Source organism: Tauraco erythrolophus, chromosome Z (assembly GCF_009769465.1).
Source record: "Tauraco erythrolophus isolate bTauEry1 chromosome Z, bTauEry1.pri, whole genome shotgun sequence".
NCBI lineage: Eukaryota > Metazoa > Chordata > Aves > Musophagiformes > Musophagidae > Tauraco > Tauraco erythrolophus.
The window spans coordinates 14,647,375-14,672,275 of record NC_141496.1 but is presented as its reverse complement, the minus strand read 5'-3'; the positions used below and the strand labels follow the sequence as shown (position 1 = coordinate 14,672,275).

Sequence of the window (24,901 nt, the reverse complement as noted above, 5' to 3'; positions counted from 1 at the left end):
AGTAATGAAGTGTTGCCAGTATACTGTGATTTAGAATACTGAAGCACAATTCCTAGATTCCTTTCTACATTATTTCTAACTTTTGAGTTTTTTATACATGGAAATAATATTCTGAAGCACCACTTGACCTCAAAACCAACTGGGTTAGATTTGTAAGTGGTCTCTTCAAAATACCGATGTTTTTAAAGTTACCTTTATGAGATGTCTTAGCCTATCCAGAGGCAAAGGTTCTGTGCAACTTTTTGTTATGCTTAGATCTTCATTTCCATTAAACCATAAACCAATCTGATTAAAAAAATAAATAATTATTTTCACACATGAAAATACAGTTGTCTTTATGGTCTATAATTGTTCAATATAATAGTTTAGATTACTAAAAGCTTAATTCCTGGGCTTAATCAAGCTGAATTTGCTATTAATCTACAATGACAGCAGAATAACTAAGTAGCAGTCTGTACTTTGTAACAGATATTTTAGGAGTTACTGGAAATGGGGTAGGATAGAAATGACTCTGTCCTGAAAAAAGTGAAAATTAACTAGGTAGTTCTAAACCTACACTGCCCAAGAAGGAGAATATGATGCACAGTTTCTATGTGTGTTCTGGTTTCTTCCTTTTAGGGTATCCTTTACTACCCCACAGCTTTTGTCCTAACTGTGCTTTTGGAAGAAACTGTCCACACACTTCAGCATAATGAAAGACAGAGGCACGGCTTTTTCCAAACTTTCCTGCTCCCAACAACAAGGCTGTGTCTTGTAACGCCTACAGAGCTATACTTATAACAGTAGATTAAAAGAGCCCAGAACCAATTCTCCAACACTAGACCCAACACATGGGAAATATCAGCTAGATCTTACCTTCTATAACAGCATGGCCATGAACAGACTGCCTACAGAAGAACTCACTTGCTTGGAAGTGGCCTATGTAAAACCATGCCAGGTTGCAGAAATAGCATCACAGTATGGACAACTGAGTACCATCACCTGGGGATGTTCCCTAGCACTGTGTAGTTTACTAGTACAGGTGCAGATAGAGGGCCCAGCTGCTGCACCTCAAATTCCCAATGGAAGGTTCTTCCTGTTATTCTCAATCAACATTGCTTGTCGTTGTTTCTTTTTTAGACAGTAAAATAAAATAAAGTTCCATGACATTTTGAATGCATGTAAGTCTCAGTATTAAACAGAGAATAGGGTTTGTTTCCATTTTTATTGGAAGATTTTAACATTTGAAAAAAATCTCAGTATGTTTCCTATTAGAATATAAATTTAATTAGCAACATCCTTTTCCACATTTCAGGTGAATTACTACATTCCTGATTACATAAAATATTGCAGCATTATTATGTGTTTTCTTTACAAAGCAAGAAAATGGAAAAGGACAAAACCGGAAGTTCCAAGAGATTTTCAGAAAGGAAAAGAAATTAGTAAAGCCAGTTTTCTGCTTTTCCCCCATGTGAATTAGCTGGGAAAATTGTATAAATTAATAACAAGAAAATAGACTTCATGTTGTCTTTGAGATCTTTACGAGAAATATATGAGATGATTTGCTGTAGATGATACAATATCAATGACATAATATCAATTATAACAATTGTTGAACAATTATTTTAATACCTCTCTGCTACATCTTTCCTTTATTTCATAGACTGCACTGATTCATTAATTCTCTAGCGTACTATGTTCCAAAGAACACGAATCATTATGTTTTGAAGAAATAAATGAATAAGATAAAAAGAAGTATTGACCTCATAAAATTTGTCATGAACTGCTCTGAAAGGATAGAACAAACATTGCAATAAAAACAATTCAGATGTTCCTCATCAATTAATTTGAAATTAGAGGACTAAATTTTGCTTCAGTCTGAAAAATTCTGTTCTTGTTCTTCTCGTGCTATATGTGCAAAAATTCAAAACCACAGTACTCAGTAACATGAACTGTAGGACCTCATACACAGCACATATAGAGGTTTTTCACAAAGCTTTTCAGCGGTGAAAGTTTTGGTCATATTTTCAAATGTGAAATAGGGGTGACAGACATTAAAAGTTCCATTTGCAATATGAATCCATTGCAGAGCAAAATCTTCAGATCAATGGAGACTACTGAATCCAGTTGTTTTGGATAGTCTCTGGAGGTTCCCATAACGTTCTCTCAACATAAGTTATGTGCCTCTTATATACGAATATATATTATGTATATAGTATATATGCATATAGTTCTCTTCTGAAAAAGGAGCTTCAGCTGTGGAGTTATCTGTGTGTTTATGAACCTTTTACTCCTTTTTAGTCTTTAAGCAACTGTATAAGACTGTAGTTCAGTCATCACTCTCGTGGAAGTTTGGAAGAACTAACAGGGGGTAGGTCTATAAACAAATGAGTATACACCATTGCATATTTGCTATCATTGACTCAACATGAGTCAATTCCACTCCTGAAGTGAATAAATGAATTGCTCAGTTAATATTACATTTGAACTAGGATCCTGTGTTAAAAATGTATATTCACAGTCTGCATGTATTGTCACTGTTAGCCTATTTTTAAACTCTCACACTTCAGTAAAATTACCACATCAAGAGACAAATAGATGCAGATAGACCTGCACATTTTGTGGGTTTTCTGGTTTTGCAGAATTTGTTTTTTTGCAAGTCTGGGGTGGGTAAGGGTTGGCAGGCACTCCTTGAAGTTTTAAATTAATCAAAGTAGTTCTGAAACTGACAGGCTTCTGGAATAACACAGCCTCTATTTAACTTTTGAAGAAAAATAATACTAGGTGATTGAAAAACAAACTGCAACAAAGGTTCTAAAAAATTTATGTAAAACATTTTGAAAATCATTTTAGTATCACCAAACAAATACAAACTGACAGAGCTGTAGAACTTCTGTGTATACATGCACACATATATACATCTACATATAGATATACATCTATACATATATGTATAGGTATGTATATATACATATATATTATATGGTTAGTATGCACTAAAAGAGTGAATCAGCAGTCATCCTAAGTATGATTTACAATCCAGAGTAAGAGTAAGTAAAAATGTATTGAGCAGAATTTTGCTAAAAGAAGAAAAATGTATTCTTAATGCTCTTTCATGAAACTTGCCTGCTGAAAAACCTTGCTGAACTATGTGACATTCCAATAGAAGTTGTCTTTAGAGAGAAGAATACATCAAATAAGTTTATAATTTTCCATGTATTTCATGGTCTGAAAAACAATCTTCATTTGTGAAAATTCCTTATTGGAAAAATTCTAGAAATATTTAATTAAAACGGATCTGGTGAGCCCAAACTAAACCATTTATTTCTTCTTGGAGCAATTGTATTGTCTTATAGATACAGTGTCAAACAACATAATGGTAGTCAAAGTATTCACAGAATAGTTTCTTTAGAACAGGAAGTATTTTTACTTGAAATTAATTTATGGGGAAAGTAGGAAATTGAAGTAAAAAGTAACCTTAATTAGCCTGATTTGTGGAATTATGGATAAGATAGATACTACGTCTTCAATTGCCTGAAGACAATTTTCACTAGAAAGAATCCTCAAAACCCAAAACATTTTAAATTCAGACTGAATTTCTGAATGTGAATAAACCAAACAATACATCATTCATTTCAGAGAGTTTAAAAAAAAAGGATATTATTCAAAAGATAAAAGAATTATAACCTGCATATAGTATTCCTGTGTAACAAAGCCTGATCCAGCTACATCAACAGACTTGAAGCTATGCAGCGTTTTGAGAAGTTCTGTCACAGACGGCACTGGCCAAGGCTGTGCAGCTGCTAGCAAGAATCTGCGCCAGTCAGTAAGTTCTGAGTTCACTGTAAATGCAGATGCTAGATCTTGTAACTACAAAAACAAAATAATAAATATTGTCAAATGTGTGTACATAAACATACACTTTCTATATACTATATATACATCTTTTCCCTGGTTAGGATGGACAAGGTTCTGCAGTGAGGTTTCAAAGATGTATGAAGAATACGTATTACAACAGAAAATAGGTCACACACCACTGTCTGTCACTGAGGACAATTGGCATGAGCCATTGATATCCCTCTAAATAAATACTCTGACTCCCTAAACAGGAGTCTATATCTAAACTGTGTATGAGACGACATCCCTTAGCACATGCTAACCCCTGAACCACGCTCTATCTGGGAGAGCACCAAGAATTGGACTGACAATTTAGCAGCACGAGAACAAAATTTAGTAAATGCTTGGGCCTGTGCCTTGGCCTTATTTTGCTTACTCTATCAAGTGCCCACCAAGTAGCTTTTCTCTGCTCCAGCATTATTTTCAGTTACAAAAAAATAGTAGTAGAAAAGCTGCTTTGCAGCTTGCTGCATGTGTCTTTTTACTCTGGAATAATAGCAGAGAGGGGTACAGAACACAAACAGGAGAAAACATGTAAAATCTCCTGACGCAGCACTGCTAAGGCTGTATCTGGTAAAGCGAACAAAATTGGCACAGTTCATTTCTGCACTACTGGTGGGGTGAGATCCTACTATGTACCTCTACACTATCTTCTGCCCTACATCCAGTTTTCCTTTGGTGCTGTTGTAGAAGTCACCTGCCCTAACACTGGCAGGTACAGTACCCCTTACTATAATTTGAAAACTGATCTGAAATTCTGTGAAGTCACATAATGCTGAAAAGGTGAGTTCAGTTCAGAACAGCATGTGCAGAATAAACATATACCTTAGCTTATGCTTCATGCATTTCCTTTAGTATGTAAATTCTTGCTTTCATACTAAATTTAAAAGTCTTGTTTTAAAATGGTGCTTTTAAGGGAAAGAAATTGTGTTATTAAAATAAAAATAGTACTTATAAGCACTAAAAGTTCTAAAAGAATAAAGAACACGCACATGTGGTCTATTAATAAACAATGTTTGACTCAGTTTTCCCCACAAAATTAATTTTCTTGTACTAAGATTAGAATTTTATATACTGATGATGACCACTGTGCCTAGTTTTCACTAAGCTCAGTGGAAATACATCACTCAGAAACTTTAAAATAATTTACTCAAGCAGTTCATTTGTATGAAAAATATTTGAATAAAGCTGTTTCTCTCATGTAAAATCCAATTAAAATCCTAAAGTGAATCATGCCTTACTGTCAGAAATAATTATCCAAATATGCTAAAACAAGTAAATCTTTTCATCCCATAGGCTTGCCAGCAACAACTGAAAGTAAAATTAATCTGAGAATTCAGTGATGGAAGATTTGGGAAGACTAAATCATAATTTTTCACGTTCCTAAATCTGAAAATCTTGGATAAGTAAGTTTAAGGTCATCCAGCTCCAGATTTTATTCTCCTGTCTTGGAATGAAGAACATAAATAGTCTTATTTTAGCTCCTGGAAATAATTTGCAATGGTGTCTATGAAGATGATATAATTTGAAAAGCGTAAATAAATATAGTACTGACAAAAGCATTTTATTTCTGGCACAGTGACTTCCAGAATCTTTCTCTAGTGGAACAGAAGAATTCTAAGGAAAAACTGATAATGCCCTATAATAGTTACACTCTTAATTTTATCGTAGTAAGGAGAATGCTCCATCTTCTACACAAACCAACACTTCAGTTGAAATGAAAATAGGGGTTAACTTACATCTGGAAATGTTAAGTTCATCCAGGCATCAGGAAGGCAATTTGTTCCAAGACTCAAATTAATCAGGTCAATAAAATGGTCAATAAATGCTCTCTTCTGTATAAAACCTAAAAAAAGAAAGTCAAGATACATAAAAAAAATTACATGTACCATTTTAAATAGTCTTCTTTTGTTAAAGGAAATCTATTTTTTTATTTCAATAGTCCTATGGGAAAAATATTTATTTTGCTATTATGTACTACTGATAGTGGTAATATCTTTCAAGCCAAACATAAAATTTTCTCATTTAAAATAAATAATCTGTGACCTTTCTATTAGCAAAACGTCAAATATTCCAATACACTGCAATTCTTTTGATACTTGTCATAATCTGCATCGTGATCACTAACCCATCCTCACAGTCTACACTGACAGTTAATGAGAAGTTCACAAACACCAATCACACACATATTCTGTGTATTGAATACCTACCAACTTTTTATTTCGTTATGCTCTATTTTAATCAATTATAAATCTATCTCTACTCTTGAAAGTAAGCATGTGTTAGACAATAGGATGGAAAACACATATCATTGTTAAACTTCGAAAAAAATTGAGTTGCTTAAAAAGCTTCTCAGAATTGGCTTGTGGGAGTTATATACAGCTCCATCAATTTTATTTTAAATAAATCAAAGATAAAAATACATAAGTGCAACAAAACCTGTTTTTTTAAAATAGACATGGATTTGCTCATAAGCACATAGAAACTTCAAACTTCCCGAACAGTATTAAAACCCCAAATTATGTATATCGAAATTTAACAGAAAGATATGAGTCTTTTCTTCCAGAAATGGACTTTGTTGGCTCAGTGAGGATTCACTGTGAAACCTTTGCAATAACAACAGAAAATGTAAAATAAGTTTCAAATAAGCTAAATTTTGAGAGCCAGAGTTGATCTTATCAGGTTATGATCAATTCCATAGTGTCAAAACACTTTCAGATTACCTTTAAAAACAAATACAATCAGCAAAATACCAGAAGGCATCTACTGACTTTTTTTCCTATTTACAGTCAAATTTCTTGTGCTTTTGAAAAGGCAGAGCTGTGCACATTCTATGGATAACAAGCTTTTTTCTTTTAAGTGGAACAGTGAAATGAAATTTGTTAAGTTTATGAAGAAAGATTTAAGTGGTAGGAATATAAAGAACGTGTTTGAATATTAATTTCATAATGTCGGCATTCAAAATTAAGTTGCCAGTTTGAATTCATAGTCTACGATCTCTGTAGACCTGTTTGTTTCCAATCAGGATAACCAGTAGTAATGTCCTCAGCATGTCTTAATACAGCAGAGAAATCCTGTACATACATAAGCTTGGAAAGAAGAGGAAAAAGTAGATTCAGGAAGCTTAAATTCTGTTGGGATGGGAAGAAGGAAGAAACATCTGGACTTGAAGCCTTATGTCCTACCATAAATTTCAGCATGAAAGCAAAGGCTGAGAAAAAAATACTAGCAGATTGGTGATGGTGCTCTGATGTCACCTCTTGAAGGTTTTTGAGTTATCTGCTTTGAGAAAGAACATCTAAAAATGATGTGTTAGGCTGTTTACTGAAGCACCTCGGATTGCTGATTTAGTAACTTCAAGGTAAGCAGAAACTTGTATTTTGATGAGAACTTCAAGCCACAAGAATCAGATGATTTCCATACAGCACAATAAAGCCTACATCACAGAAATATCATTATTGGGAGACTTAACAGAAGATTCAGTAAATCAGGTACCTTTTTAGTGGTTCATGGGGAGGATGGGCTATGGTTCACTGAGGAGCCTTTGAAAACTTTCTATTAAAATAACAGGAAAAATTTTTACCTCTTATTTGCAGTCTCAAATTGGCTAGTGTTTTACCGTGAAAAGCCCAGCTATCATAATTTTCATTTCATGTTTTACTGAACATTTCCCTTCCTGTGTCTGATTCCTTATACTCTGGCAATCTAACTCCTTTCTCTCACGTTATTTTATGGTTTAAACTGTTCAACTCTCACTATGATTTCCCTATATGAAAATAAAAAAATCTGTTCCTGTATTTCCTATGAGTTTCTGGCTTCCTAAAGTGAAATTAAATTTCTTTTTTTTTCTTTTTTTTACAAAATTATAAAAGAACAGTAATATCTTCATGTCACTTTTTTTGAGGCTACATGCCTTCAAATGCTAAAAAGTATTTGAGGGGCAAGGAAATTAAAGAACTCGAATCAAGAGATAATATGTGAAATGGAATTAAAGGATTGGAGTCTAAAATATTAGCCAGAATTTACAAAACTTTGATTAGATTGTAGAACATGCTAGAACATAGTTTTCAGGTAAATTTGACATTAGTTCATGTAAGCCTCTGGCAAACAGGAATTATTCTGAGATATTTATGCAATGTCAGGTGATCTGTAGTGTCTACCCATTTTTCTTCCTCTGTGGTAAATGTGAAGAAACGATCTTTTTCCTGAGAAAGCTACGCTACTACAAGAGCTAAGCTACTTTCTATCTATTAATTATAGAATTGCTGATGCGCTGTAGGGTAATTTCTTTTACTTTACTACCTCCTCCTGAAACATCTGATGTGGGACAATTCCAAAGTGTCTTCAAAAACTTGTAATAGTTCAAAAATTCAAATGGAGTGTGATCTAATTCCGCCTCATGACATACCTAGAAGGAATCAGGAAGTCTCAGAGAGGGAGAGGAAATCCCTCATAAGCATATTAAACAGATATCAAATAACTCTTATCAATGTATTTTGTTTAGATTTAATGTATTTGGTTTTATATTGTAGAGCATGGAACTGTTTTTGAACACCTGATTATACTACAAGACAAAAGGTGATTGATCTGTTTAATTCAGGGGTTATCAATGCTTTACACTCAACGGAGAAACGCTATGAGTGGGCAGCTACCAAATGATGCTGAGAAAAGAATACCAGTGTCTGCAAATGATACTGCACAAGTGATAAAAGGAAATAATGTCCTCTGGGAAAGAATGGGAAAAAAATTTCCAGAATCAGCTTTGTTCACCTAACAAGACTGGTTTCAAAACAGGTTATGCTCTTTATAAAATCTTTTTCGATCTGTTTTCAATTTTTATTGAATGGTGTAGGAGACTGAATAGAAAATGAACTTATTAAATGTGTAGAAACACTTTCAATTAGGAGGAATAGCAAGCATTTTGGAAAAAGAATCGAAATTCAAAAATATTTTGAAAAATTGGAGAGATGGTCAAGACCAGTAAATAAATTTCACTGGAAACAAATCAAAGTACTTTAAGGAAACAGACTGCACAAATTATCACACTTATTACAATGCAGACAAAACCAACCAGGAAAGGGCTTCAAGCATACTGTAGAACAAGATCAGAATTCAAAGTAAACTTTACAAATTGGAGATATAGTCTAGGATAACAAAGACAGTGTCCAATAGGAATAAATGTCAAGTGCCACACTGGGCTGAAATAAGGAACTGTGTAAATGTCACAATGGGAATCCTACTGCCAAAGTAAAATTTCTGTGGAAAAGGCTCTAGGGATTATGGCAGATTACAATATCGCCAGAAAGTACATGGGAAGACAATGGAAATGACCCTTGCGTTCTTTTCAGCTGTTAAGACTTCTGCTGGCATACACTGGAGCTGGAAGGATGTATGGAAACTAAAGAGCACTCAGAAGAAAGCAGCAACAATCAACATAGGCTTAGAAAACATGTTTTGAGAGGCAAGGTTGAAGGAATTCTGCTAGTTTTATTTATGAAAGGAAGATTATGAGAAAACATAACAGTGGTTTTTCAGTTAATGTTACGAAAAGGATAGGGATAACCCACTCTTCACAGCTGTAGTTAGGAAGAATGATAGGAAATAAAATCTATTTGCAGCAAAAATATTTTAGTTAGTAGCAAAAAAACATATAATCAGAAGGACACCAAAGCACTACGGAAAACAAACCACATATTCCACAGTGGATTATTTAAAAAGCTTATCAAAAAAGAACAAGGGGCAAATACTGAATACAGACTGTCTGACTAAACTTGATTCCATTTTCAGACAGGGACGTCTTCTTGATATCCCTTTCCAACTACTTGTTATCATACTAAGATATTGCTAGTATTTTTCCAAGGGCAATGTATGCACTATCTTAAATCCTAATAGTAAAAATGTGCTGCGGCCCTAATGCATCATTGAAGTGACTTCAGTATTACAGATTCTAAATATACTTCTGTTTGTTACTTTCTTTTTTGATTTCTGCTGTTGAACATTCTGGGGACACATTTTCAAACTTTTCCTAATATCACCATAGTTAAAATCTTCCAATTTGAAAAGTTTGAGGGGAAAAAGTATTATGTGACTGAAGCACAACCGAAGATTTTTCAATGATGGATCCTTTATAATCAACCATATAATGCACAGTACTGATCTCTTTTTCTGATCCCTGCAGATTAACTCTACTTGAGTGAAATAACATCCCTTAATGACATAGGCATTCAAAACCTAGTCTATTTCTGACATATTGTTCAGACCTAGATGTAGCATGAATATATATGCAAGACACACAAAAAAAGACTAAATGTGTGTGTGTATAATATCTTCTGCAATTACTAGACATGTTTTATACTGAAAGTAGAGAGTTGGTCTCCATTTAGAAAAGGGCTGATTTAAAGCTGAATGACCTCTCATTCATTTCTCCCAAATTATTTCTAGTCCATATTCATCACAGTTGAATGAACTAAGAAGGGTCATCGATGATTCCACTTCAGCTATCTTTTGATATAAATCATTGCTTTTTCCTTGAAAAAAAGAAATATATTCTGCTGTCATGGTTTACCTTGGCTGGAAGTCATCAAGTAGAAAGTTGTATTTAGAACTTGTAGAATTATGAAATTACGAAATCAGATACCTCTTTGAACAATTCTCATTCTCAGCTCCTAGATTAGAAATCAAGGCACAGTATTCTCATTGCAACCCTCACAAATATTTTTACAGGGAAAAAAAAATGGTTCAAGCTGTTAAGTATATTAGTCATGTGCTGGCTCCCAGAGTATTTGATATGGGAAGACTCGTTTGTGCAACTGATAATCAGCAATGAAAAATGGATTTGTTCTGCCTCTGTAGCAAAGCCTTCTGAAGGACGTCTGACAAAAATCTGTGAAAGGTCATGTTAAACCTTAACCACAAGAGAATAAAAAGTAGTAACACATACAGATATGGAGAGAAGGTATGACCCAAAATTCACAGGTTACAGAGGACAAGCAATCATTTAACAGAAATAATGCACTGCTTTTCCACACGTTTATCAAAACAGAATCAGTCTTTTCAGAATCAGTGAAGCTTCTTGAACTATTAAAGACTGATATTAAGATGACAGTTGACTCCAATGGCTATAATGTATTATGACTCAGCAATAAACAATTAGATAGAAGTTACGAGTCATTCCTCTGTCCACATGTCACCAAGGTAGCAACGTACTCCATTATTTTTGTTCACTGTCTTCAGATTTATGGAAGTCAGGTGTAGAAGGGCTAGTCACTTCCACAGAGACTCTCCAAATCAAACTCAGAGGAGTAGTCTGGTCTTTCATTTGTCATCATATCATCTCCCTGTAGTCTTCTATTTGTCTGCCAAGTAGCATTCCACAAATGAATAGCTTTCTGGGGGTCAAATTTTTTGATATCTGGAGAGTTCATCTGAATTATCATAAGATCCGTCACACTTTCAGACCTTAGTTTAGAATGCAAAGGCATCATGGTAAGTTTCATTTGACTGAAGCCTCGCTCTGTTTCAGCTGAGCTTGCCGGCAGAGCCAGGATCAAATCTACCAATGTCAGGATGTTGGGATACTTCTTTGAATAATCTGAGTTCACTGACTCCCACGTCAAGGTCTGGATGTTCTGAAATCTAAAAAGCATGGTAAGAAGTGTAAGTATCACTAAATGTATTTCCATAATCCTTTTGAGTACATCAATAAATAGACACAAACGCAGTTTTCTTATTACCTGTTATACAGCTCTAATTTCAACATGCTCCATTCAGTTTCTACTTCATCTGTTTTCACATTAGCAGCTTCTAGTATGACTTCATAATGTTTAACCAAGACAGACACTTCCTTTTCACCAAATTCTATAATATAGGCAGAACAAAAATATTTTTATACTTCAAAAAAAATTCAGAAGGCGTACTTCAAATAGCCACTATCACAGTTCTATACCTTGTTTCATTTTGTCAGGCCATAGTTTAAAACTACCAATGGTAGTTGCCTTCAGAACATCTTGACTTGCATTGCAAAAACAATCATGTAGCCTCTTCACCAAATTACTCAGGACTTTGGTACGTACTGATGAAATATTTCCCTTTCCAACAAGCTGGTAACCATGAAAGTGCTGAATGGTCTCCACCAGGCATTCCTTTGGACCAGCTCTGAAAGATACAGAATACAAAACAATATATAATCTTTCTTTGTTATATTCTAAGAGATCATGGTTCAGTTGTTAGAAATGCCAGACCTTGTTTGATACATGTGGAGTGTTTCCAGCGTTGATTGCATGGTTGCAAATATGTCTGCAATGGAGGAGTTGTGATCCAGAGTAATACGTGACAGAATGTTGAGGACATTGATGATATCCAACAAGAAGTGAGAAAACTTGACTATCTCCACTCTCAGAAGGAGGTGTAAAAGGCTTTTGACTTTCTGCCGGTTTGAGGCTCTTGAACCTCTTTCTATCTGGAAATCAATATAGAAAAAGAAAGCATCAGGTATGTGGACCAAAATTAGCCATAGCAATTAATTTTTCCTGACATTACATCCAAATTTTAAATCAGTTACCTTGCTCAGATGTAGAACAATCGCAGGATAACCTTTAAGGAGAATTTGTAGAGCTGTTTGTAGACGAGGAAGCCACTGGGAGCCTCCAATGCGGGAAGGAATAGCTGGGCGTAACTTAATGGCTTCATATATGGCTTTGAGATTACTCTTATTTAGAGGTGAGTTATGATAAAAGTAATACATATTTCTCAAGACGCTGCTTAAGATGTTGTATAGTCTAATATTTTTCAGTGCTCCTTTGTAAGCCAGCTTTAGGTGGCGAGCAAAAAAATGCACAGACTGTACACAAGGCTGAATTTCCCTCAGAAGATTAGCTACCCTACTGTTTTCTCCCACCATGACATCTGACCCATCGATTCCAAACCCAACTAATTTTCTTGACCAGTCTTGGCTTGCCAGACTGAGCTGAAGATTTATTTGTAATGTTTCCTCAATTGCATTTTTTATAGTTGAAGCGTCAGTTTTGTGAACAAGTTGAACCCCAACAATCTGGCAGTGGACTTTTCCTTCATTTGCAAAGCGTACGTAGACAACTGCAGCGGCTTTGAGTATACTGTCGGTGACTCCATCACTAATAACAGAAAAGAATTTACATTTCTCCAGTTTCTCTTTCAAAGCTCTTTTTTCTGCTTCAGCAATAAAATGTATAAACATTCTTGCCGACTTGTCATTTCTAAATACAGAACCAATATCCACTCCTTTCATATCATCTAGTTTGCACATCCAGTCAAGGTCTGTAAAGGGACGACCAGACTTAGCAATAGCATGGCATGTTCTAAAAATATTTTCTACTCTACCTAATGTTATGGAGTTCATGCTCTTCAACATCTGCTCAGCAGAAGCTGTATCTGGTGAAGCAGTACTGGCGGCTTCCATACAGGTAGCCCAGGCATGAGCTTCACTACTCTGGTGTGTATTTATAAATTCAAGTTTGAAGTCATCAGTGCCAGAACAAAAATTATGAATGTTTTCCCCCAAATCCACATTATGCTTACGACATGGTGCACAAAACATTATTCCCCTTTCATCATCGTATTTTAACCAGGAGTATTTTGTTAGCCATATTTTTGGAAACTGGCGATTCCTCTTTATTCTCCGATGTTCCAAATCTTTCTTCTCTTTCCCTCTGTCACCAACTTCTCTGTTGCTGGAAGAATTACTCTTGCTTTTAAACTGCTTCAGTGCTCTTATGGCTATAATTTAAAAAGAAAAAAAACTAAAGATAAAATAGTTTCGTATTTCATAAATTATTAATTCTATGTTTTTTCTTTTTCATCCACATTCATTTTGTTAATTTGGGACCATTCAGTGAATTGAAATAAAAGCCACAAAAGAGAACAAGGAAAACTGAGATCTACTCTTCAATCACTTGGAGGCTACCCAGGTCTACCCAGAACTATTCTAAGAAATGGTCAGTTTACACTCCAATTTCCTTTTGACTACCAGAAGTTTGTCAGAATATACAACTAGTAAAGTAGAGGAGCATCAATATCATTTTTTAAAGAGAGAAAAACAGAGTTAGGGAGTGGAATTCAGAATGGTCTTTCAGGCAAAATGTCTCCACAAGATACTATTGAAGTCAAAAATCCTATTACAATACCCATTATACCTCACATTAACAGAAAAGTTAACTTGGAGCAAGTCTGTACATACATAATCAAATACCTGTCACAGAATGCATAAGATGTTCTATAGCATATGTAGCTGACCTGATCTTACAATATATTTATCTGCAGAATGATTTTATTACTGCTTTGAGAAAGAGGATCTGTATAAGTGTCACATTTTGTTCTCAAAATGGCAACATTCTTAAAGTATTGAGATTGTTCTCAACATTATTTTCCCAAATTGTTCTCAATATGGTAAAGCTTGTATTTTGCAGGAGCAAATGCCATAAGCTGCCATTTTGAAAATTCTATCTCTAGAGCTTGCGAATCTCCTACTTTTGGCAAGTAATTTAATGATTCTTTTACTACACTGTTGCCATAAGGTCGTAACTTTGAAAAGAAAGTAGTCAAATAATGAAGACCAATCCCATGCAGAATTGAAGCAATAAACCAGAAATCTATTCATTGGCAGAAGTAAAGCTCTGAGGATATGACCTAAGAACAATCTGACTCCCCACTCTCCTTATTGTGATTTATCTGTCAAGAGGCAAAACTAACAATTATACTAAGCTAATCATAGAAAGAAATGCCATTTCTGGTGCTTTAAAAGGTCTTAAGAAAAAGAGTCCTTGTACCCCTCTTTTTTCTATTTTAAAAGAAGGTGAAGGTTTTCATATATGCATTATGCAGTTTGTGAGAAGTTTGTTCCTATTGTCATAAAAATGACTCTATTCCAAGCATCCTGAAAGGCCATAATAATTAAAAATGTTAGGAATATCAGTTTAAATACATTGCTATTATGAGCAATTCTTTCAAAGAACTTTAAATCTGAAGCAGCAGCTGTGGTCCACGTGGGCAGCAAAAACAACTGGACCACAGAAGCTTTTTCTGTTATGTGCCCAAGTACCACACCTAGGACCGGAAAGAGAAGAGAAGCATTCCTAACACACAGTAAAGATTAAAAACCTTCCCCAGCATTAGGGAGCTATGAAACTGCAAGAAAAGGTGAAAATGAGATGAGGGGCAGGATTAATGGATCGGCAACCACTGAAGTCAAAGGGTGGAAGGGACAAAATAGTTGTAACACCTCTATAATGCCTACCGCCTCTTGAGGTGTATGGGCACCTGTAGAAATTTGCTGTTGATTAGAGAAATGGGGATTAGAGTAGATTCTGTGTGAGGAGTAAGATTCTCTGTAAGACGGACCTTCAATGTTACCAACATTTTTCAAGTTTTGTATTTATTATTTCAAAAGATAAAGGTTTAATTAAACTCTAAGAAAAATATGGGTTTTATATTTATATAAATTTTTATATAAATCATGTGTTTATAAGTGATCAGTTGTATGTGTCTTTAGAAAGACAGCATATCCTACAGTGTGTGAGAACAGTAAATATACTGCTAAGAAGCATGAATCATCAGATCAGCTCTATAATCCATCTGAACTACGATCATATTCATTACAAAGCCTCCTTCTAGTATATTCTTACCATGCTTACCTAAGGAAATGAAGGTTATGCAGTTGTGTTGTCCATATTGATTTGTCTGTCTGGCAGTTCTCCCTCACTGATAATTTTAGAACGGCCAATTTGAACTAAGTTTGTCATTAAGGTAAGAGTTACAAAGATCCTATAAAATTCTTTCAGCTCTGTTCCAAGGTACAAGCGAAAGATCCTCATAATACTCCTAGCGACAAAAAAGCAAGGAGATGATCAGCTTTTATGCATTCTGTGGCCAAGAGGTGTAAGTTAGCCTAAACTCAGTTCCAAAACATGCAAAGCATCCAGTGCATCCTGGCCATATCTGTGCAAGCAAAACACACAAGTAAGATGACGTAAAAGAGAGACAACAGGGTTGTTGTTTGTTTGTTTGTTTGTTTTTTAAATGAGGCTAACAGACATGTAAAGGAACAAGAGATGAAGGAGGGAGAGGAAAGTGGGAAAACGGGAAGAGGTGGGGTTTGTTGCAGTGACACTATGGAAAAAACAAAGGATACAAAAGGAAGCCAGCCTGTGCTACTTACGAAGCAACCTCTTTTCACATAAAAGTTCGTCATCAATTGAATCAAAAGGAAAGCTAATATAGAAAAAGCTACACAAGATAGAATTGTTTTTCATTAAAATCTTTTTAAAAGTATCATTCACTGATGCACAAGGTAACATTGACAAGCATCTATATGTGTTCAATAAACAGTGCAGAAACACAATAAAAAATGAAAAAAATTAGTGAAGAATTAAGATTATGACCACAAGTAAAACTGAAAACAGAAAAATAAAACATTTTAAAACAAGCACTAAGAGTGACAGCAGCATAAGTGTACACTAGAGCTGTATCCTGTGAACCAGTACTGTGACATTTTAAAAGGACATAGGAAATAAAAAGCAATCATCATGCCTTACCCAGATATGCAAAAGATACTGTTTCTTAAAGATATGCCAGTCAGTAGAAAATTTTCATACAGGCACTGTAAGACAATATTTCCCTGAACTGAAGAACTGTAGTAAAGATTCAGATTATAAATTTACACAGGTAACAAAATATGAAGAGATTGTGAACTTATACTAGAGATGAGAATCATGTTAACATTTTATTCCCTTTTCATCAAGTTTTACAAATCCTTTAAACAGATTCCTATTCCCCTCCATGATCTCTAAGAAAAATGTTTCCATAGCAATTTCTGACTGGAAGTTTGGATGATGATCTATGCAAGTTATGCACCAGATTGTGTAGCAATGCTGTAAGGGATGAATGAGTGAAATAAACCCTAAGGCTGAATTATATTCATTTAACTTTAGTAGCCTAAAAGCTAGTAATATGGGATACTTCTGACCTTAGATGAAAAAGACAAGTCTCAAAAACACGATTAATTCCCTCCGAGATATTGAGACACTCATCACCTCCTGCAGGTGATTTTCACTGTAAATATTTACTTCATTTATTCACTAATTATTACTGATTCTGGTATCTCATATATCCAGTCTTCACTAATCAGCAAGAATTTGGATTTTAAATTCAGAATTACACAGAGTAAGATATGCCTGTTGCTGCAGAGAGGCAATGAGGGGAAATGAGAGGTCTTCAGTCATACTGATGGAAATCATAATACTTGGATATATATATTCAAATGCACAGAAACATATACAAACATGCTAAATATGTTTCATAAAAGTGTTTGGATACACAGAGTTTTAAACACCATCGGCAAACAGTCACAGATTTCTGAAATTAAATAACATACATGATTTAGTAAGAGATATAACAGGAGGTATAAGTGAAACTAGGTCAGTAAAATTACCACATTTTCCATTATCTGTAGGGAGAGTTATTGTATCTATTCTGGATCTCTGATTAAGGGCTTTATATCTCAAAAAGTTTAGGCATTTTCTATCTATGTAATTTGTCTAGTAAAAGATACTTTGTCTACAAACTTCACCTTCCTTATGTTCAAGTTTTGAAAAAAGCATGTCGAAAAGAAACACAGTCTTAGAAAAGATAGAGGCAACGATCTTATTTCTGTGCTCACATATGGACTTCACTCTCTATTCATATCAAAGTCAGATCATAAGGATTACTATTGTAAGTGCTTGAATTGTTTCTACAAAAGTTCTTGGGAAGAGAAAGCATAATCTATAGACATTATTCAGGGTCATCATATAATTCTGACTGTCCCACTCAACAAAATATTCCACTAAAAAGGTAAAATTTCAGCTGAACTAGATGCACACTTCGATATGCCTGTTTCAAACATAGCAACATAGTAAAACTCAATTGACAAGTCAACAATTTGAAAAGAAAGATCAAGAAAATTTGGTCATAGGCTGTCCTCTATGCTTTACTGGTTCGCATCTTAGCAGACTATTTTATAGTTTTACAAATAAGCATTTTAAACATTTTTTTGATATTGGATAAAGAAGATTTTTAAACCTGGTTGAAGTTCATTTCTGATGAATAATCAGTTCTATAATTCAAACTAGAATGGTTCATGAGTGCAAAGCATTACCAAAATTGCATTCTTTGAAGCACCTTTAGAAGAAAATTGAGACATTCCAGATGTGTGCTAGTTGAATTGGCAATAGATGTGATCATAGGAAGAATATAGTGCTAAAGGGAATCAAAGGGGACAAGATCTAATAAATGGTTAGTTTAATTTTGTTGGTAAGAACATAGCATATCCAAAGAGACTGTAGAAGAGACAAGAAAAAAAAAGAGTGTTAGTAGCTTTATTTAAGACCTGCCACAGTTCTTCCTTCTTCTTGTGTGAGGAAGGCAATAAATAAAGGAGGAAAATGAAAAAGCAGCATGTTGCTGAGGCAATATATTAAAACATTGTTAACAAATTGATCAAATGAGTTGGTGAAATTAACAAATACTGCAGAGCCACCTTGAGTTTGGGTAATGGCACTTGGAATAATAAAAAAAATAATAATTTAAATATTTCCTTCTCAAATGAAAGATTGTGCCAGTAGGTAGGGAGGTCCAGCATAGGCTGTATTTTTCGTCCATTGGTGCTTAGAAGGGTGAGTAATGTGCTTCCGAGGAGAACCAAGTGTGCAGGATAGAACAAAGTTGTCTGTGATGAATCAGCCGTTCTTTAATACTTTAAATTCCTAGGAAACATAAAACTGTTTACAATTTTTACAAGATTGCTTTTGTAAATACCAAACAATTTTTGAGTATATCAGCACTCACACTTTTTTGCTTTCATTTTGTCAATTTGCTAAACACATCTTGAAACGACATCCTTTTGACATTTACCAAATATCCTGTGAGAAAACTGTTTGCATGTTTATTTCTTTCAACATAGTAATTTCTCCTTTGTTACTCTGTTTTGCTTCAATTTCTAGGTAACATTATTCGTCTTGTAACCTCCAAAATGCTATAAAAAATAAGCCTAATATTCTATTTTCAGAAACAACTTAAGGAATTTTGCTATTTACATATTACAGAAGATTGGTAGATTTATTCTATTTACACTTGCCCTACAGTCTATGTCTTGTGTGCGTGTTTGTGTGGATTTCTGTTAGGAATGCTCAGAGGACTACTCAGGGGAGTGAGAATTAGAAGGCTAAGATGTGTGGCAGCAAATCTAGATCTGTTTAGAGGTTCTCCAGGACAGCTTGTTACTTTTCTGTGTCTCCTTTAGAGCTGCTGTCCAACAGTTTTACTGCCAGTGTGCTGGGTGCTTTAGTCTTTTTCCTCTTCTGTTCAGTAAAAGACTTGCTACTAAGGACGAATGTATTTTCTGTCGAGAAAGGAGAGGAAGGATTTAACACTTCCTGTGGAGTCTCTATAATGAAAGGGAATGGTTGCCTTAGGAAATCTGGGATGTAATTTATGCAGTCCTCAAGTGTGTAAGAGAACGGAAGGGGCTATTTTAAAGATGACCTGCACAGCTTATGTTTCCCATCTTAATTTAGCTATCCAAAAAGGTAAATATCTTGACTTAACTGTCACCAGACAGTAGAAAAATGGTCTTGCATGTTCCTTGGGACCTTATTTAAGCAATAATTCCTTACCATTGTCCCACAGAACATGCAACAGCATTCTTTTACTGTCTGGTAACTATTAAGTCAAGACATTTACCTTTCTAGATAGCCATGCAAGTCTGGATCATTTCAATGAATGTAACATTATCGAAAGGACAATATTGCAGAAAGATTAAGATTTCAGTTGTCTTCTTACTAATTGCTCCAACTGTGCAAGAAAAATAGTTGTTTTGTCTTAAACACGTCAAGAATATTAGAGTTTGTATTAGACAAAATTTTTTAGTTTTAAATATCTGATCGAATAAACAATTTCAAACCAAAAGAAAACCTTTTAGTGGAATGACCAGAGAAACTGGTATCTGTGTGTCACCTCTATGGCACTACCTACTGATTACAAATGTACAGATTTTCAGTTTCATATGGCAATGCTACCTGCTAAATTAATCTCTGTAGAAGAATTTGAAATGCTTACACATACCCCCATGTTCCTACACTAAAGATAAGATGATATGCATCTCTCTAAAGGAAAACTATAAACATCTTTCTATCTAAAATGGGTTCATGCTCAAAAGGTAATTGCAATTTCTCCATAAATATATATAAAAGGCATTTCATATTCTTTATTTCTGAACAAAGAATTAAATTCAACTTCATTGTGCCTTTGTGGTCTTATTATACTGGAAGATTGGATCCAAAATTGTAATTATATGTTTACATATAGTATTTCATGATCTTAGAGGCAATCATATTAAAATTGTAATTATAATATGGGACGCTGGTGCTAATGAAATCCTCTGCAAATATGTGTTTAACTACTTTCCATCTCAGTTTAAAACTGCCTTGACTAAATTATTTTGTAACAGCAGCAGGAAGTTTTGCAAGGAAGTCTTTTCAAGCATTCTAAGCCTAAGGTTCACATCATTAGAGAGCAGGCACACCATAAACGCATGTACAAAGGAAGAAAAAATACATATCTGAGTTAACACTTGCATACAAAGTAGTTACTTTAAATTTTAAGTAGGTAACTAATAGTCCTTCAGGAGTGAAAAGGAAACATTTTGCTGACCTTTAGGTGCCACCTGTAGAAACTGCTTATGAAGTGTAGTAAGTTGTGAAATAGTTAGAGCAGCACTTCCAGAGGTCTCTACGTGTGGAACACGTGGTGGAGGAACCGGGTCAGGAATCACTTTTACATCACTGTTGATAAAGAAATCTGTTTCTTCTAAAGTAATTTCATATTGGATTTTGCTAGAACTCTCAATGTGATGTCGTGCAACCTCAATCAGCCTTTCAACACTGTGGAAGTGTAAATGAAAAAAACAATGAGTACTTTTAATACATATAGGTTCAAATTTTATAGTGTTCATGCTTTGAAAGCTTTCTTGAAGCAAGAAATACAAATCCTTTGCATAAATTCTGTACTCAGCAAAATCATTATGAAGTGTACTCCTCCCCTGGCAGCAAGAAATCTTTTGACTGTGGTAAGAAATTTATATAAAGGCACAGAAGAGACCTCATGGGAAAATATGAAAGGAAGAGACTTTCTCTATTCCATTAATTTTACAGGGGTGGAGCATACGTGTTCCACCTGTAACCATACTTTAGCCTATATCCATGCCTTGTCTTCTGCTCTGTCCTTAAATTCTAGACATACAAAGCACTTTCTAGAGTAGCATTGTGAAGGGACATATGAACTCCTGTTTCAAGTGTGATGAGTATGAGTACAGTTTATACAGGAAAAGACATCAGCTGTCTATAACGTTCAACTAGACACAGGTTTGGCCTGGGGTGTCAGGTCAAAGGACACAATGTTCTATAAATACTGTGTCCTCAGTAGCACTTATTGTCAGGAGGGAAAATAAAACTACCTGGAAGGCAGAGGCTCAGCCTCTTTGAGCTACTGCCTGTTAGAGCCTTCAAATTCTACACTCGTGTCTATTGTCTTGGGCTTGCCCTGACGCGGATCAACCAGCACTGTCCCAGGTATGCTTTAGGAGTCAGAACAGGCCAGAAATATTTTCCAAAAGGCAAAGAGATTCCTTTCTTTTCGAGACTAAAATCCTTTAATGATATGGACATATGTCATTCTATGACAGATGGCTTCAGGGTCATAGAGCAGTCTCAAGCACCTTTTATTTACCAGGACAGAAAAATTGTGAAGAAGAACTTTTTTTCAATGGACTTTGAAATAATTTTGAGAAATGTTATCCATGGTGATAATAAGAGTAGGTGGAATTTTCCAGCATTTGTAAAGCACAGGAAAGAAAATATCCCTACAATTCAAAGTGATAGAAGCCACTAAAATGATATAGAGGCTTCTACTAAATGGAATAAGTGGTTGCCTGCTGATGCTTGTAAATCTGCTAGATCTGTAGTCTAGAAAAACATCAGAACTGATAATTATCTCTTCGGCTGCCAGCAGAACTTTCTAATTATCTAAGAAATTAGTTATTACCATTCAAGCATTTAAGATAAAATCAAATTCCAATTAATGAAATGATAATTTTCTATATATTTTTTTCAAATTATTTGCTTCTATATAAACAATTTTCTTTACTAGCATAGTCTAGTTTGAAAAAAAGGTTCCTGTTTAACACTGGATATACATTACCTGGACGTTTCTGCCAAGAACCTGGATCCAAGCCACTTTTCCATGTCTTTATAAGCCTCTTCTGCTTTCATTGTTAGCTCTTCAACAAATGCTAAAGCTTTTTCTTTTATAAGTTCTAGTCGAGATTTTGCGGCTACCTCTGTTTAAACAGTAATATCATAATAATTAATATTTTTAAAATTTGAGGAAAATTATCAGTCTTAAGTGCATAAACTTTAACATGTTAACCTGGTTTTAGGCAGTAAAATACTTAATTTCTCATATTCTTGACAAATTATTTTTCAGAATCCGCCCTACTGCACCATGCATTTTACAAAAGTGTGTCTTCTATAAGCATCAGAATTCACAAGGTAACAAATATCTTAATAAAACTAATGTAGAGGTATAAAGGATTTTTAAGTAGACAGTGACATTGAACTGAATTAACACTGTATAGCAATAAACCTAGAAACTTGATGATGCAAGTGAGTACACTGTTACAGATAAATTTAAAAAAACCCTCACATCTACATCATCATGTATGTTAATCACAATAAAAGTTTGCTTTTCTATTTCTAACCTCCAGTCTTTTAAAATTAACCTTACTGGTTTTGCTCCAAGCTTCCTATAAATGACTATTTTATACTCTAAAACTCAGGTTACATTAAAAAAGAGTTTGATTAGTGAGCACTAAGAAAATAATTCACCTCTATCAAAATTATGCACAGAGTATTTACATGAAACTTTTTAAAGTATTGAGAATTTCATGATTTTTCCTTTTTCAGAATGGGAAGAACTGAGAAAAAAAATAATCAGTCTCTCACTGTGAGGCTAATACTTTAAAAAAAAAGAGCTAGAAGTACAAGAAATGGGAATAAGTCAGCAATGTCAAGTGCAAAGGATACCAACTGGAGGAAAAGACAGTTAAGGTAATGTATTGAGAGACATGAGGAACAGGCACTGAAAAACATTCAAAGCTTACAAAAGAAGAGTAAGAAAAGAGGAGCAGTGGCTAGAGATTTTTTTCAATCCTGAAGGCAAATTCATTATCCAGCTTTATTTTTCTTCATATTTAACCTTCTGTACTGCAGAATCTTGAGCAACCACTATTATATAGCAACTGGTACAGTGACTTCAAAATTAAAGACTGTAAAATTATTTACCTTATAATCTTTATTCTATATGCTACTAAGTTTTCAAAATACTCAAGTTCGGGGAGGAAACTTTCTTTAGGCAACCAACATAGAAAGATGGACTTTGAAAAATATAAGGCATATACTTTTGATATTATTTCTCAGTCACAAGTGGAATGCAACTCTGCACATTTTCTGTTTTGAGCAAGAAAGAGTTGATGTTCAAAATTTTAAACATAGAATGGATTTGAGTCTCACAGAGGGTTATTTTATCTGATGGCAGACATAAAAGTAAAGGTTCTAAGCAACTGAAAGTACCTTAAAGGATGCTTTATGCCTATCTAGTCACCTTTCTTTAATGCAGTTTAAGGCTGCCTTACGTGTGACTTCTCTGCATTTTCTTTGAGTAGCTGTTATCAGTATGTTACAAAGTGTATGACAATTTTTGCCTCTCTCCATTTTCAGAAGCAGGTATTGCATAGTCCACTGATAAAGCTTCTCTCTTAACAGTAGCAGAGTAAAAGGCAAGGCACATTGATGAAACACATGAACAGAATATGAAATCAACATTAAAAACTTGGCAACTGTTCACATCTAGGGACTGCGAGTCCTTATGTATCTGTATAACCAAAAGCCAAGCATCCAGTTACCATAACTGCAAGTGAAACTATGATCCTCAAATGAACCACCTATGTTCTTGTGCAATCGTGAAACATAACTCAACATGTTTAGTCTTCTTTAGATTCTTATCTTGGCTTTTTTGTTAAATATAAAATGAAAATATAGCAACCTCAAGAAAACCAAACATTTCAATGAATCACTAAAGTTCATCTTCATACTATTAAGATCTTCAAAGTTACTACCATTCCTTTCCTCGTTATCTCAAAATCTTAAAATATTTATTCCTAAATTGCTTTTGGATTAAACCATGAGGAAGGTGGTAGGTGTTCAAGCATTTGGTCTGATGCGTATCTAAAGAACGCTTATGAACTTGTGTTTTGTTCATTAACTACTGTTTGCCCTCTACTTTTCATAATAAATACTACACAAAAGTTAGCCTGCCAAGGAGGTAATATACATAATGATGGGCCTGCCAACTGTTGCCAAACAGAATCCCTAACAGCTAGGTTCTATCTTCCCTTTAGTGAGAAAGAGGTCTTTTTCTTCTAGTCTAAACCCGTCTTCAACAAAAATTTCAACCCATTTTCAATTTGGGATTTTTGTTTTTCAGACATCTATTTTTGTCTGAAACTGATCAGTTGGTTTGGAAGTTACTGGCTAAGACAGACAAAGCGACGGCATGACTGAACAATATGTAGTTTTTGGAAGTGTCTGTCTGGAAAGGAATTTGGAAGAATAAAGAAAATCAGTGTCTTGCTACTTGAATCCCATGTGGCTTGAGGAAGAAGGAACCAGCGAGAAGAGCATCAATGAAATATACAATTGCAACAAATTATTTCCCACATCAAAACATTTAAAATACTGAATTCAATTCAACTGAATTCTGAAGAGTGGGTAACCAAGTATGTGAAATTTATTCTCTCATGATGAATACTTGCTTAGTCATGTAAAATTAAATTAAATTAAATTAGGCAGAAGAGAACAAAAAGAATGAAACACACATTTCTATTTTAAATATATTTACCACA

At 34.5% G+C, this 24,901-nt stretch overlaps 1 protein-coding gene across 1 annotated transcript in view; it reads right to left on the bottom strand.

The window, feature by feature from the left end:
- Positions 1–24,901, bottom strand: part of SPEF2 (sperm flagellar and cilia associated 2) — an 86,534-nt gene that overhangs the window by 5,675 nt on the left and 55,958 nt on the right. Inside the window, exons 25-34 of the mRNA XM_086629245.1 lie at positions 22,141–22,279; positions 20,596–20,825; positions 12,437–13,629; positions 12,117–12,334; positions 11,822–12,030; positions 11,610–11,733; positions 11,144–11,511; positions 5,616–5,722; positions 3,667–3,849; positions 193–285 (exon numbers count right to left, since the gene is read on the bottom strand). Coding sequence (XP_086485371.1) covers positions 193–285; positions 3,667–3,849; positions 5,616–5,722; positions 11,144–11,511; positions 11,610–11,733; positions 11,822–12,030; positions 12,117–12,334; positions 12,437–13,629; positions 20,596–20,825; positions 22,141–22,279 — 2,864 coding nt within the window. The remainder of the gene's footprint in view (positions 1–192; positions 286–3,666; positions 3,850–5,615; positions 5,723–11,143; positions 11,512–11,609; positions 11,734–11,821; positions 12,031–12,116; positions 12,335–12,436; positions 13,630–20,595; positions 20,826–22,140; positions 22,280–24,901) is intronic.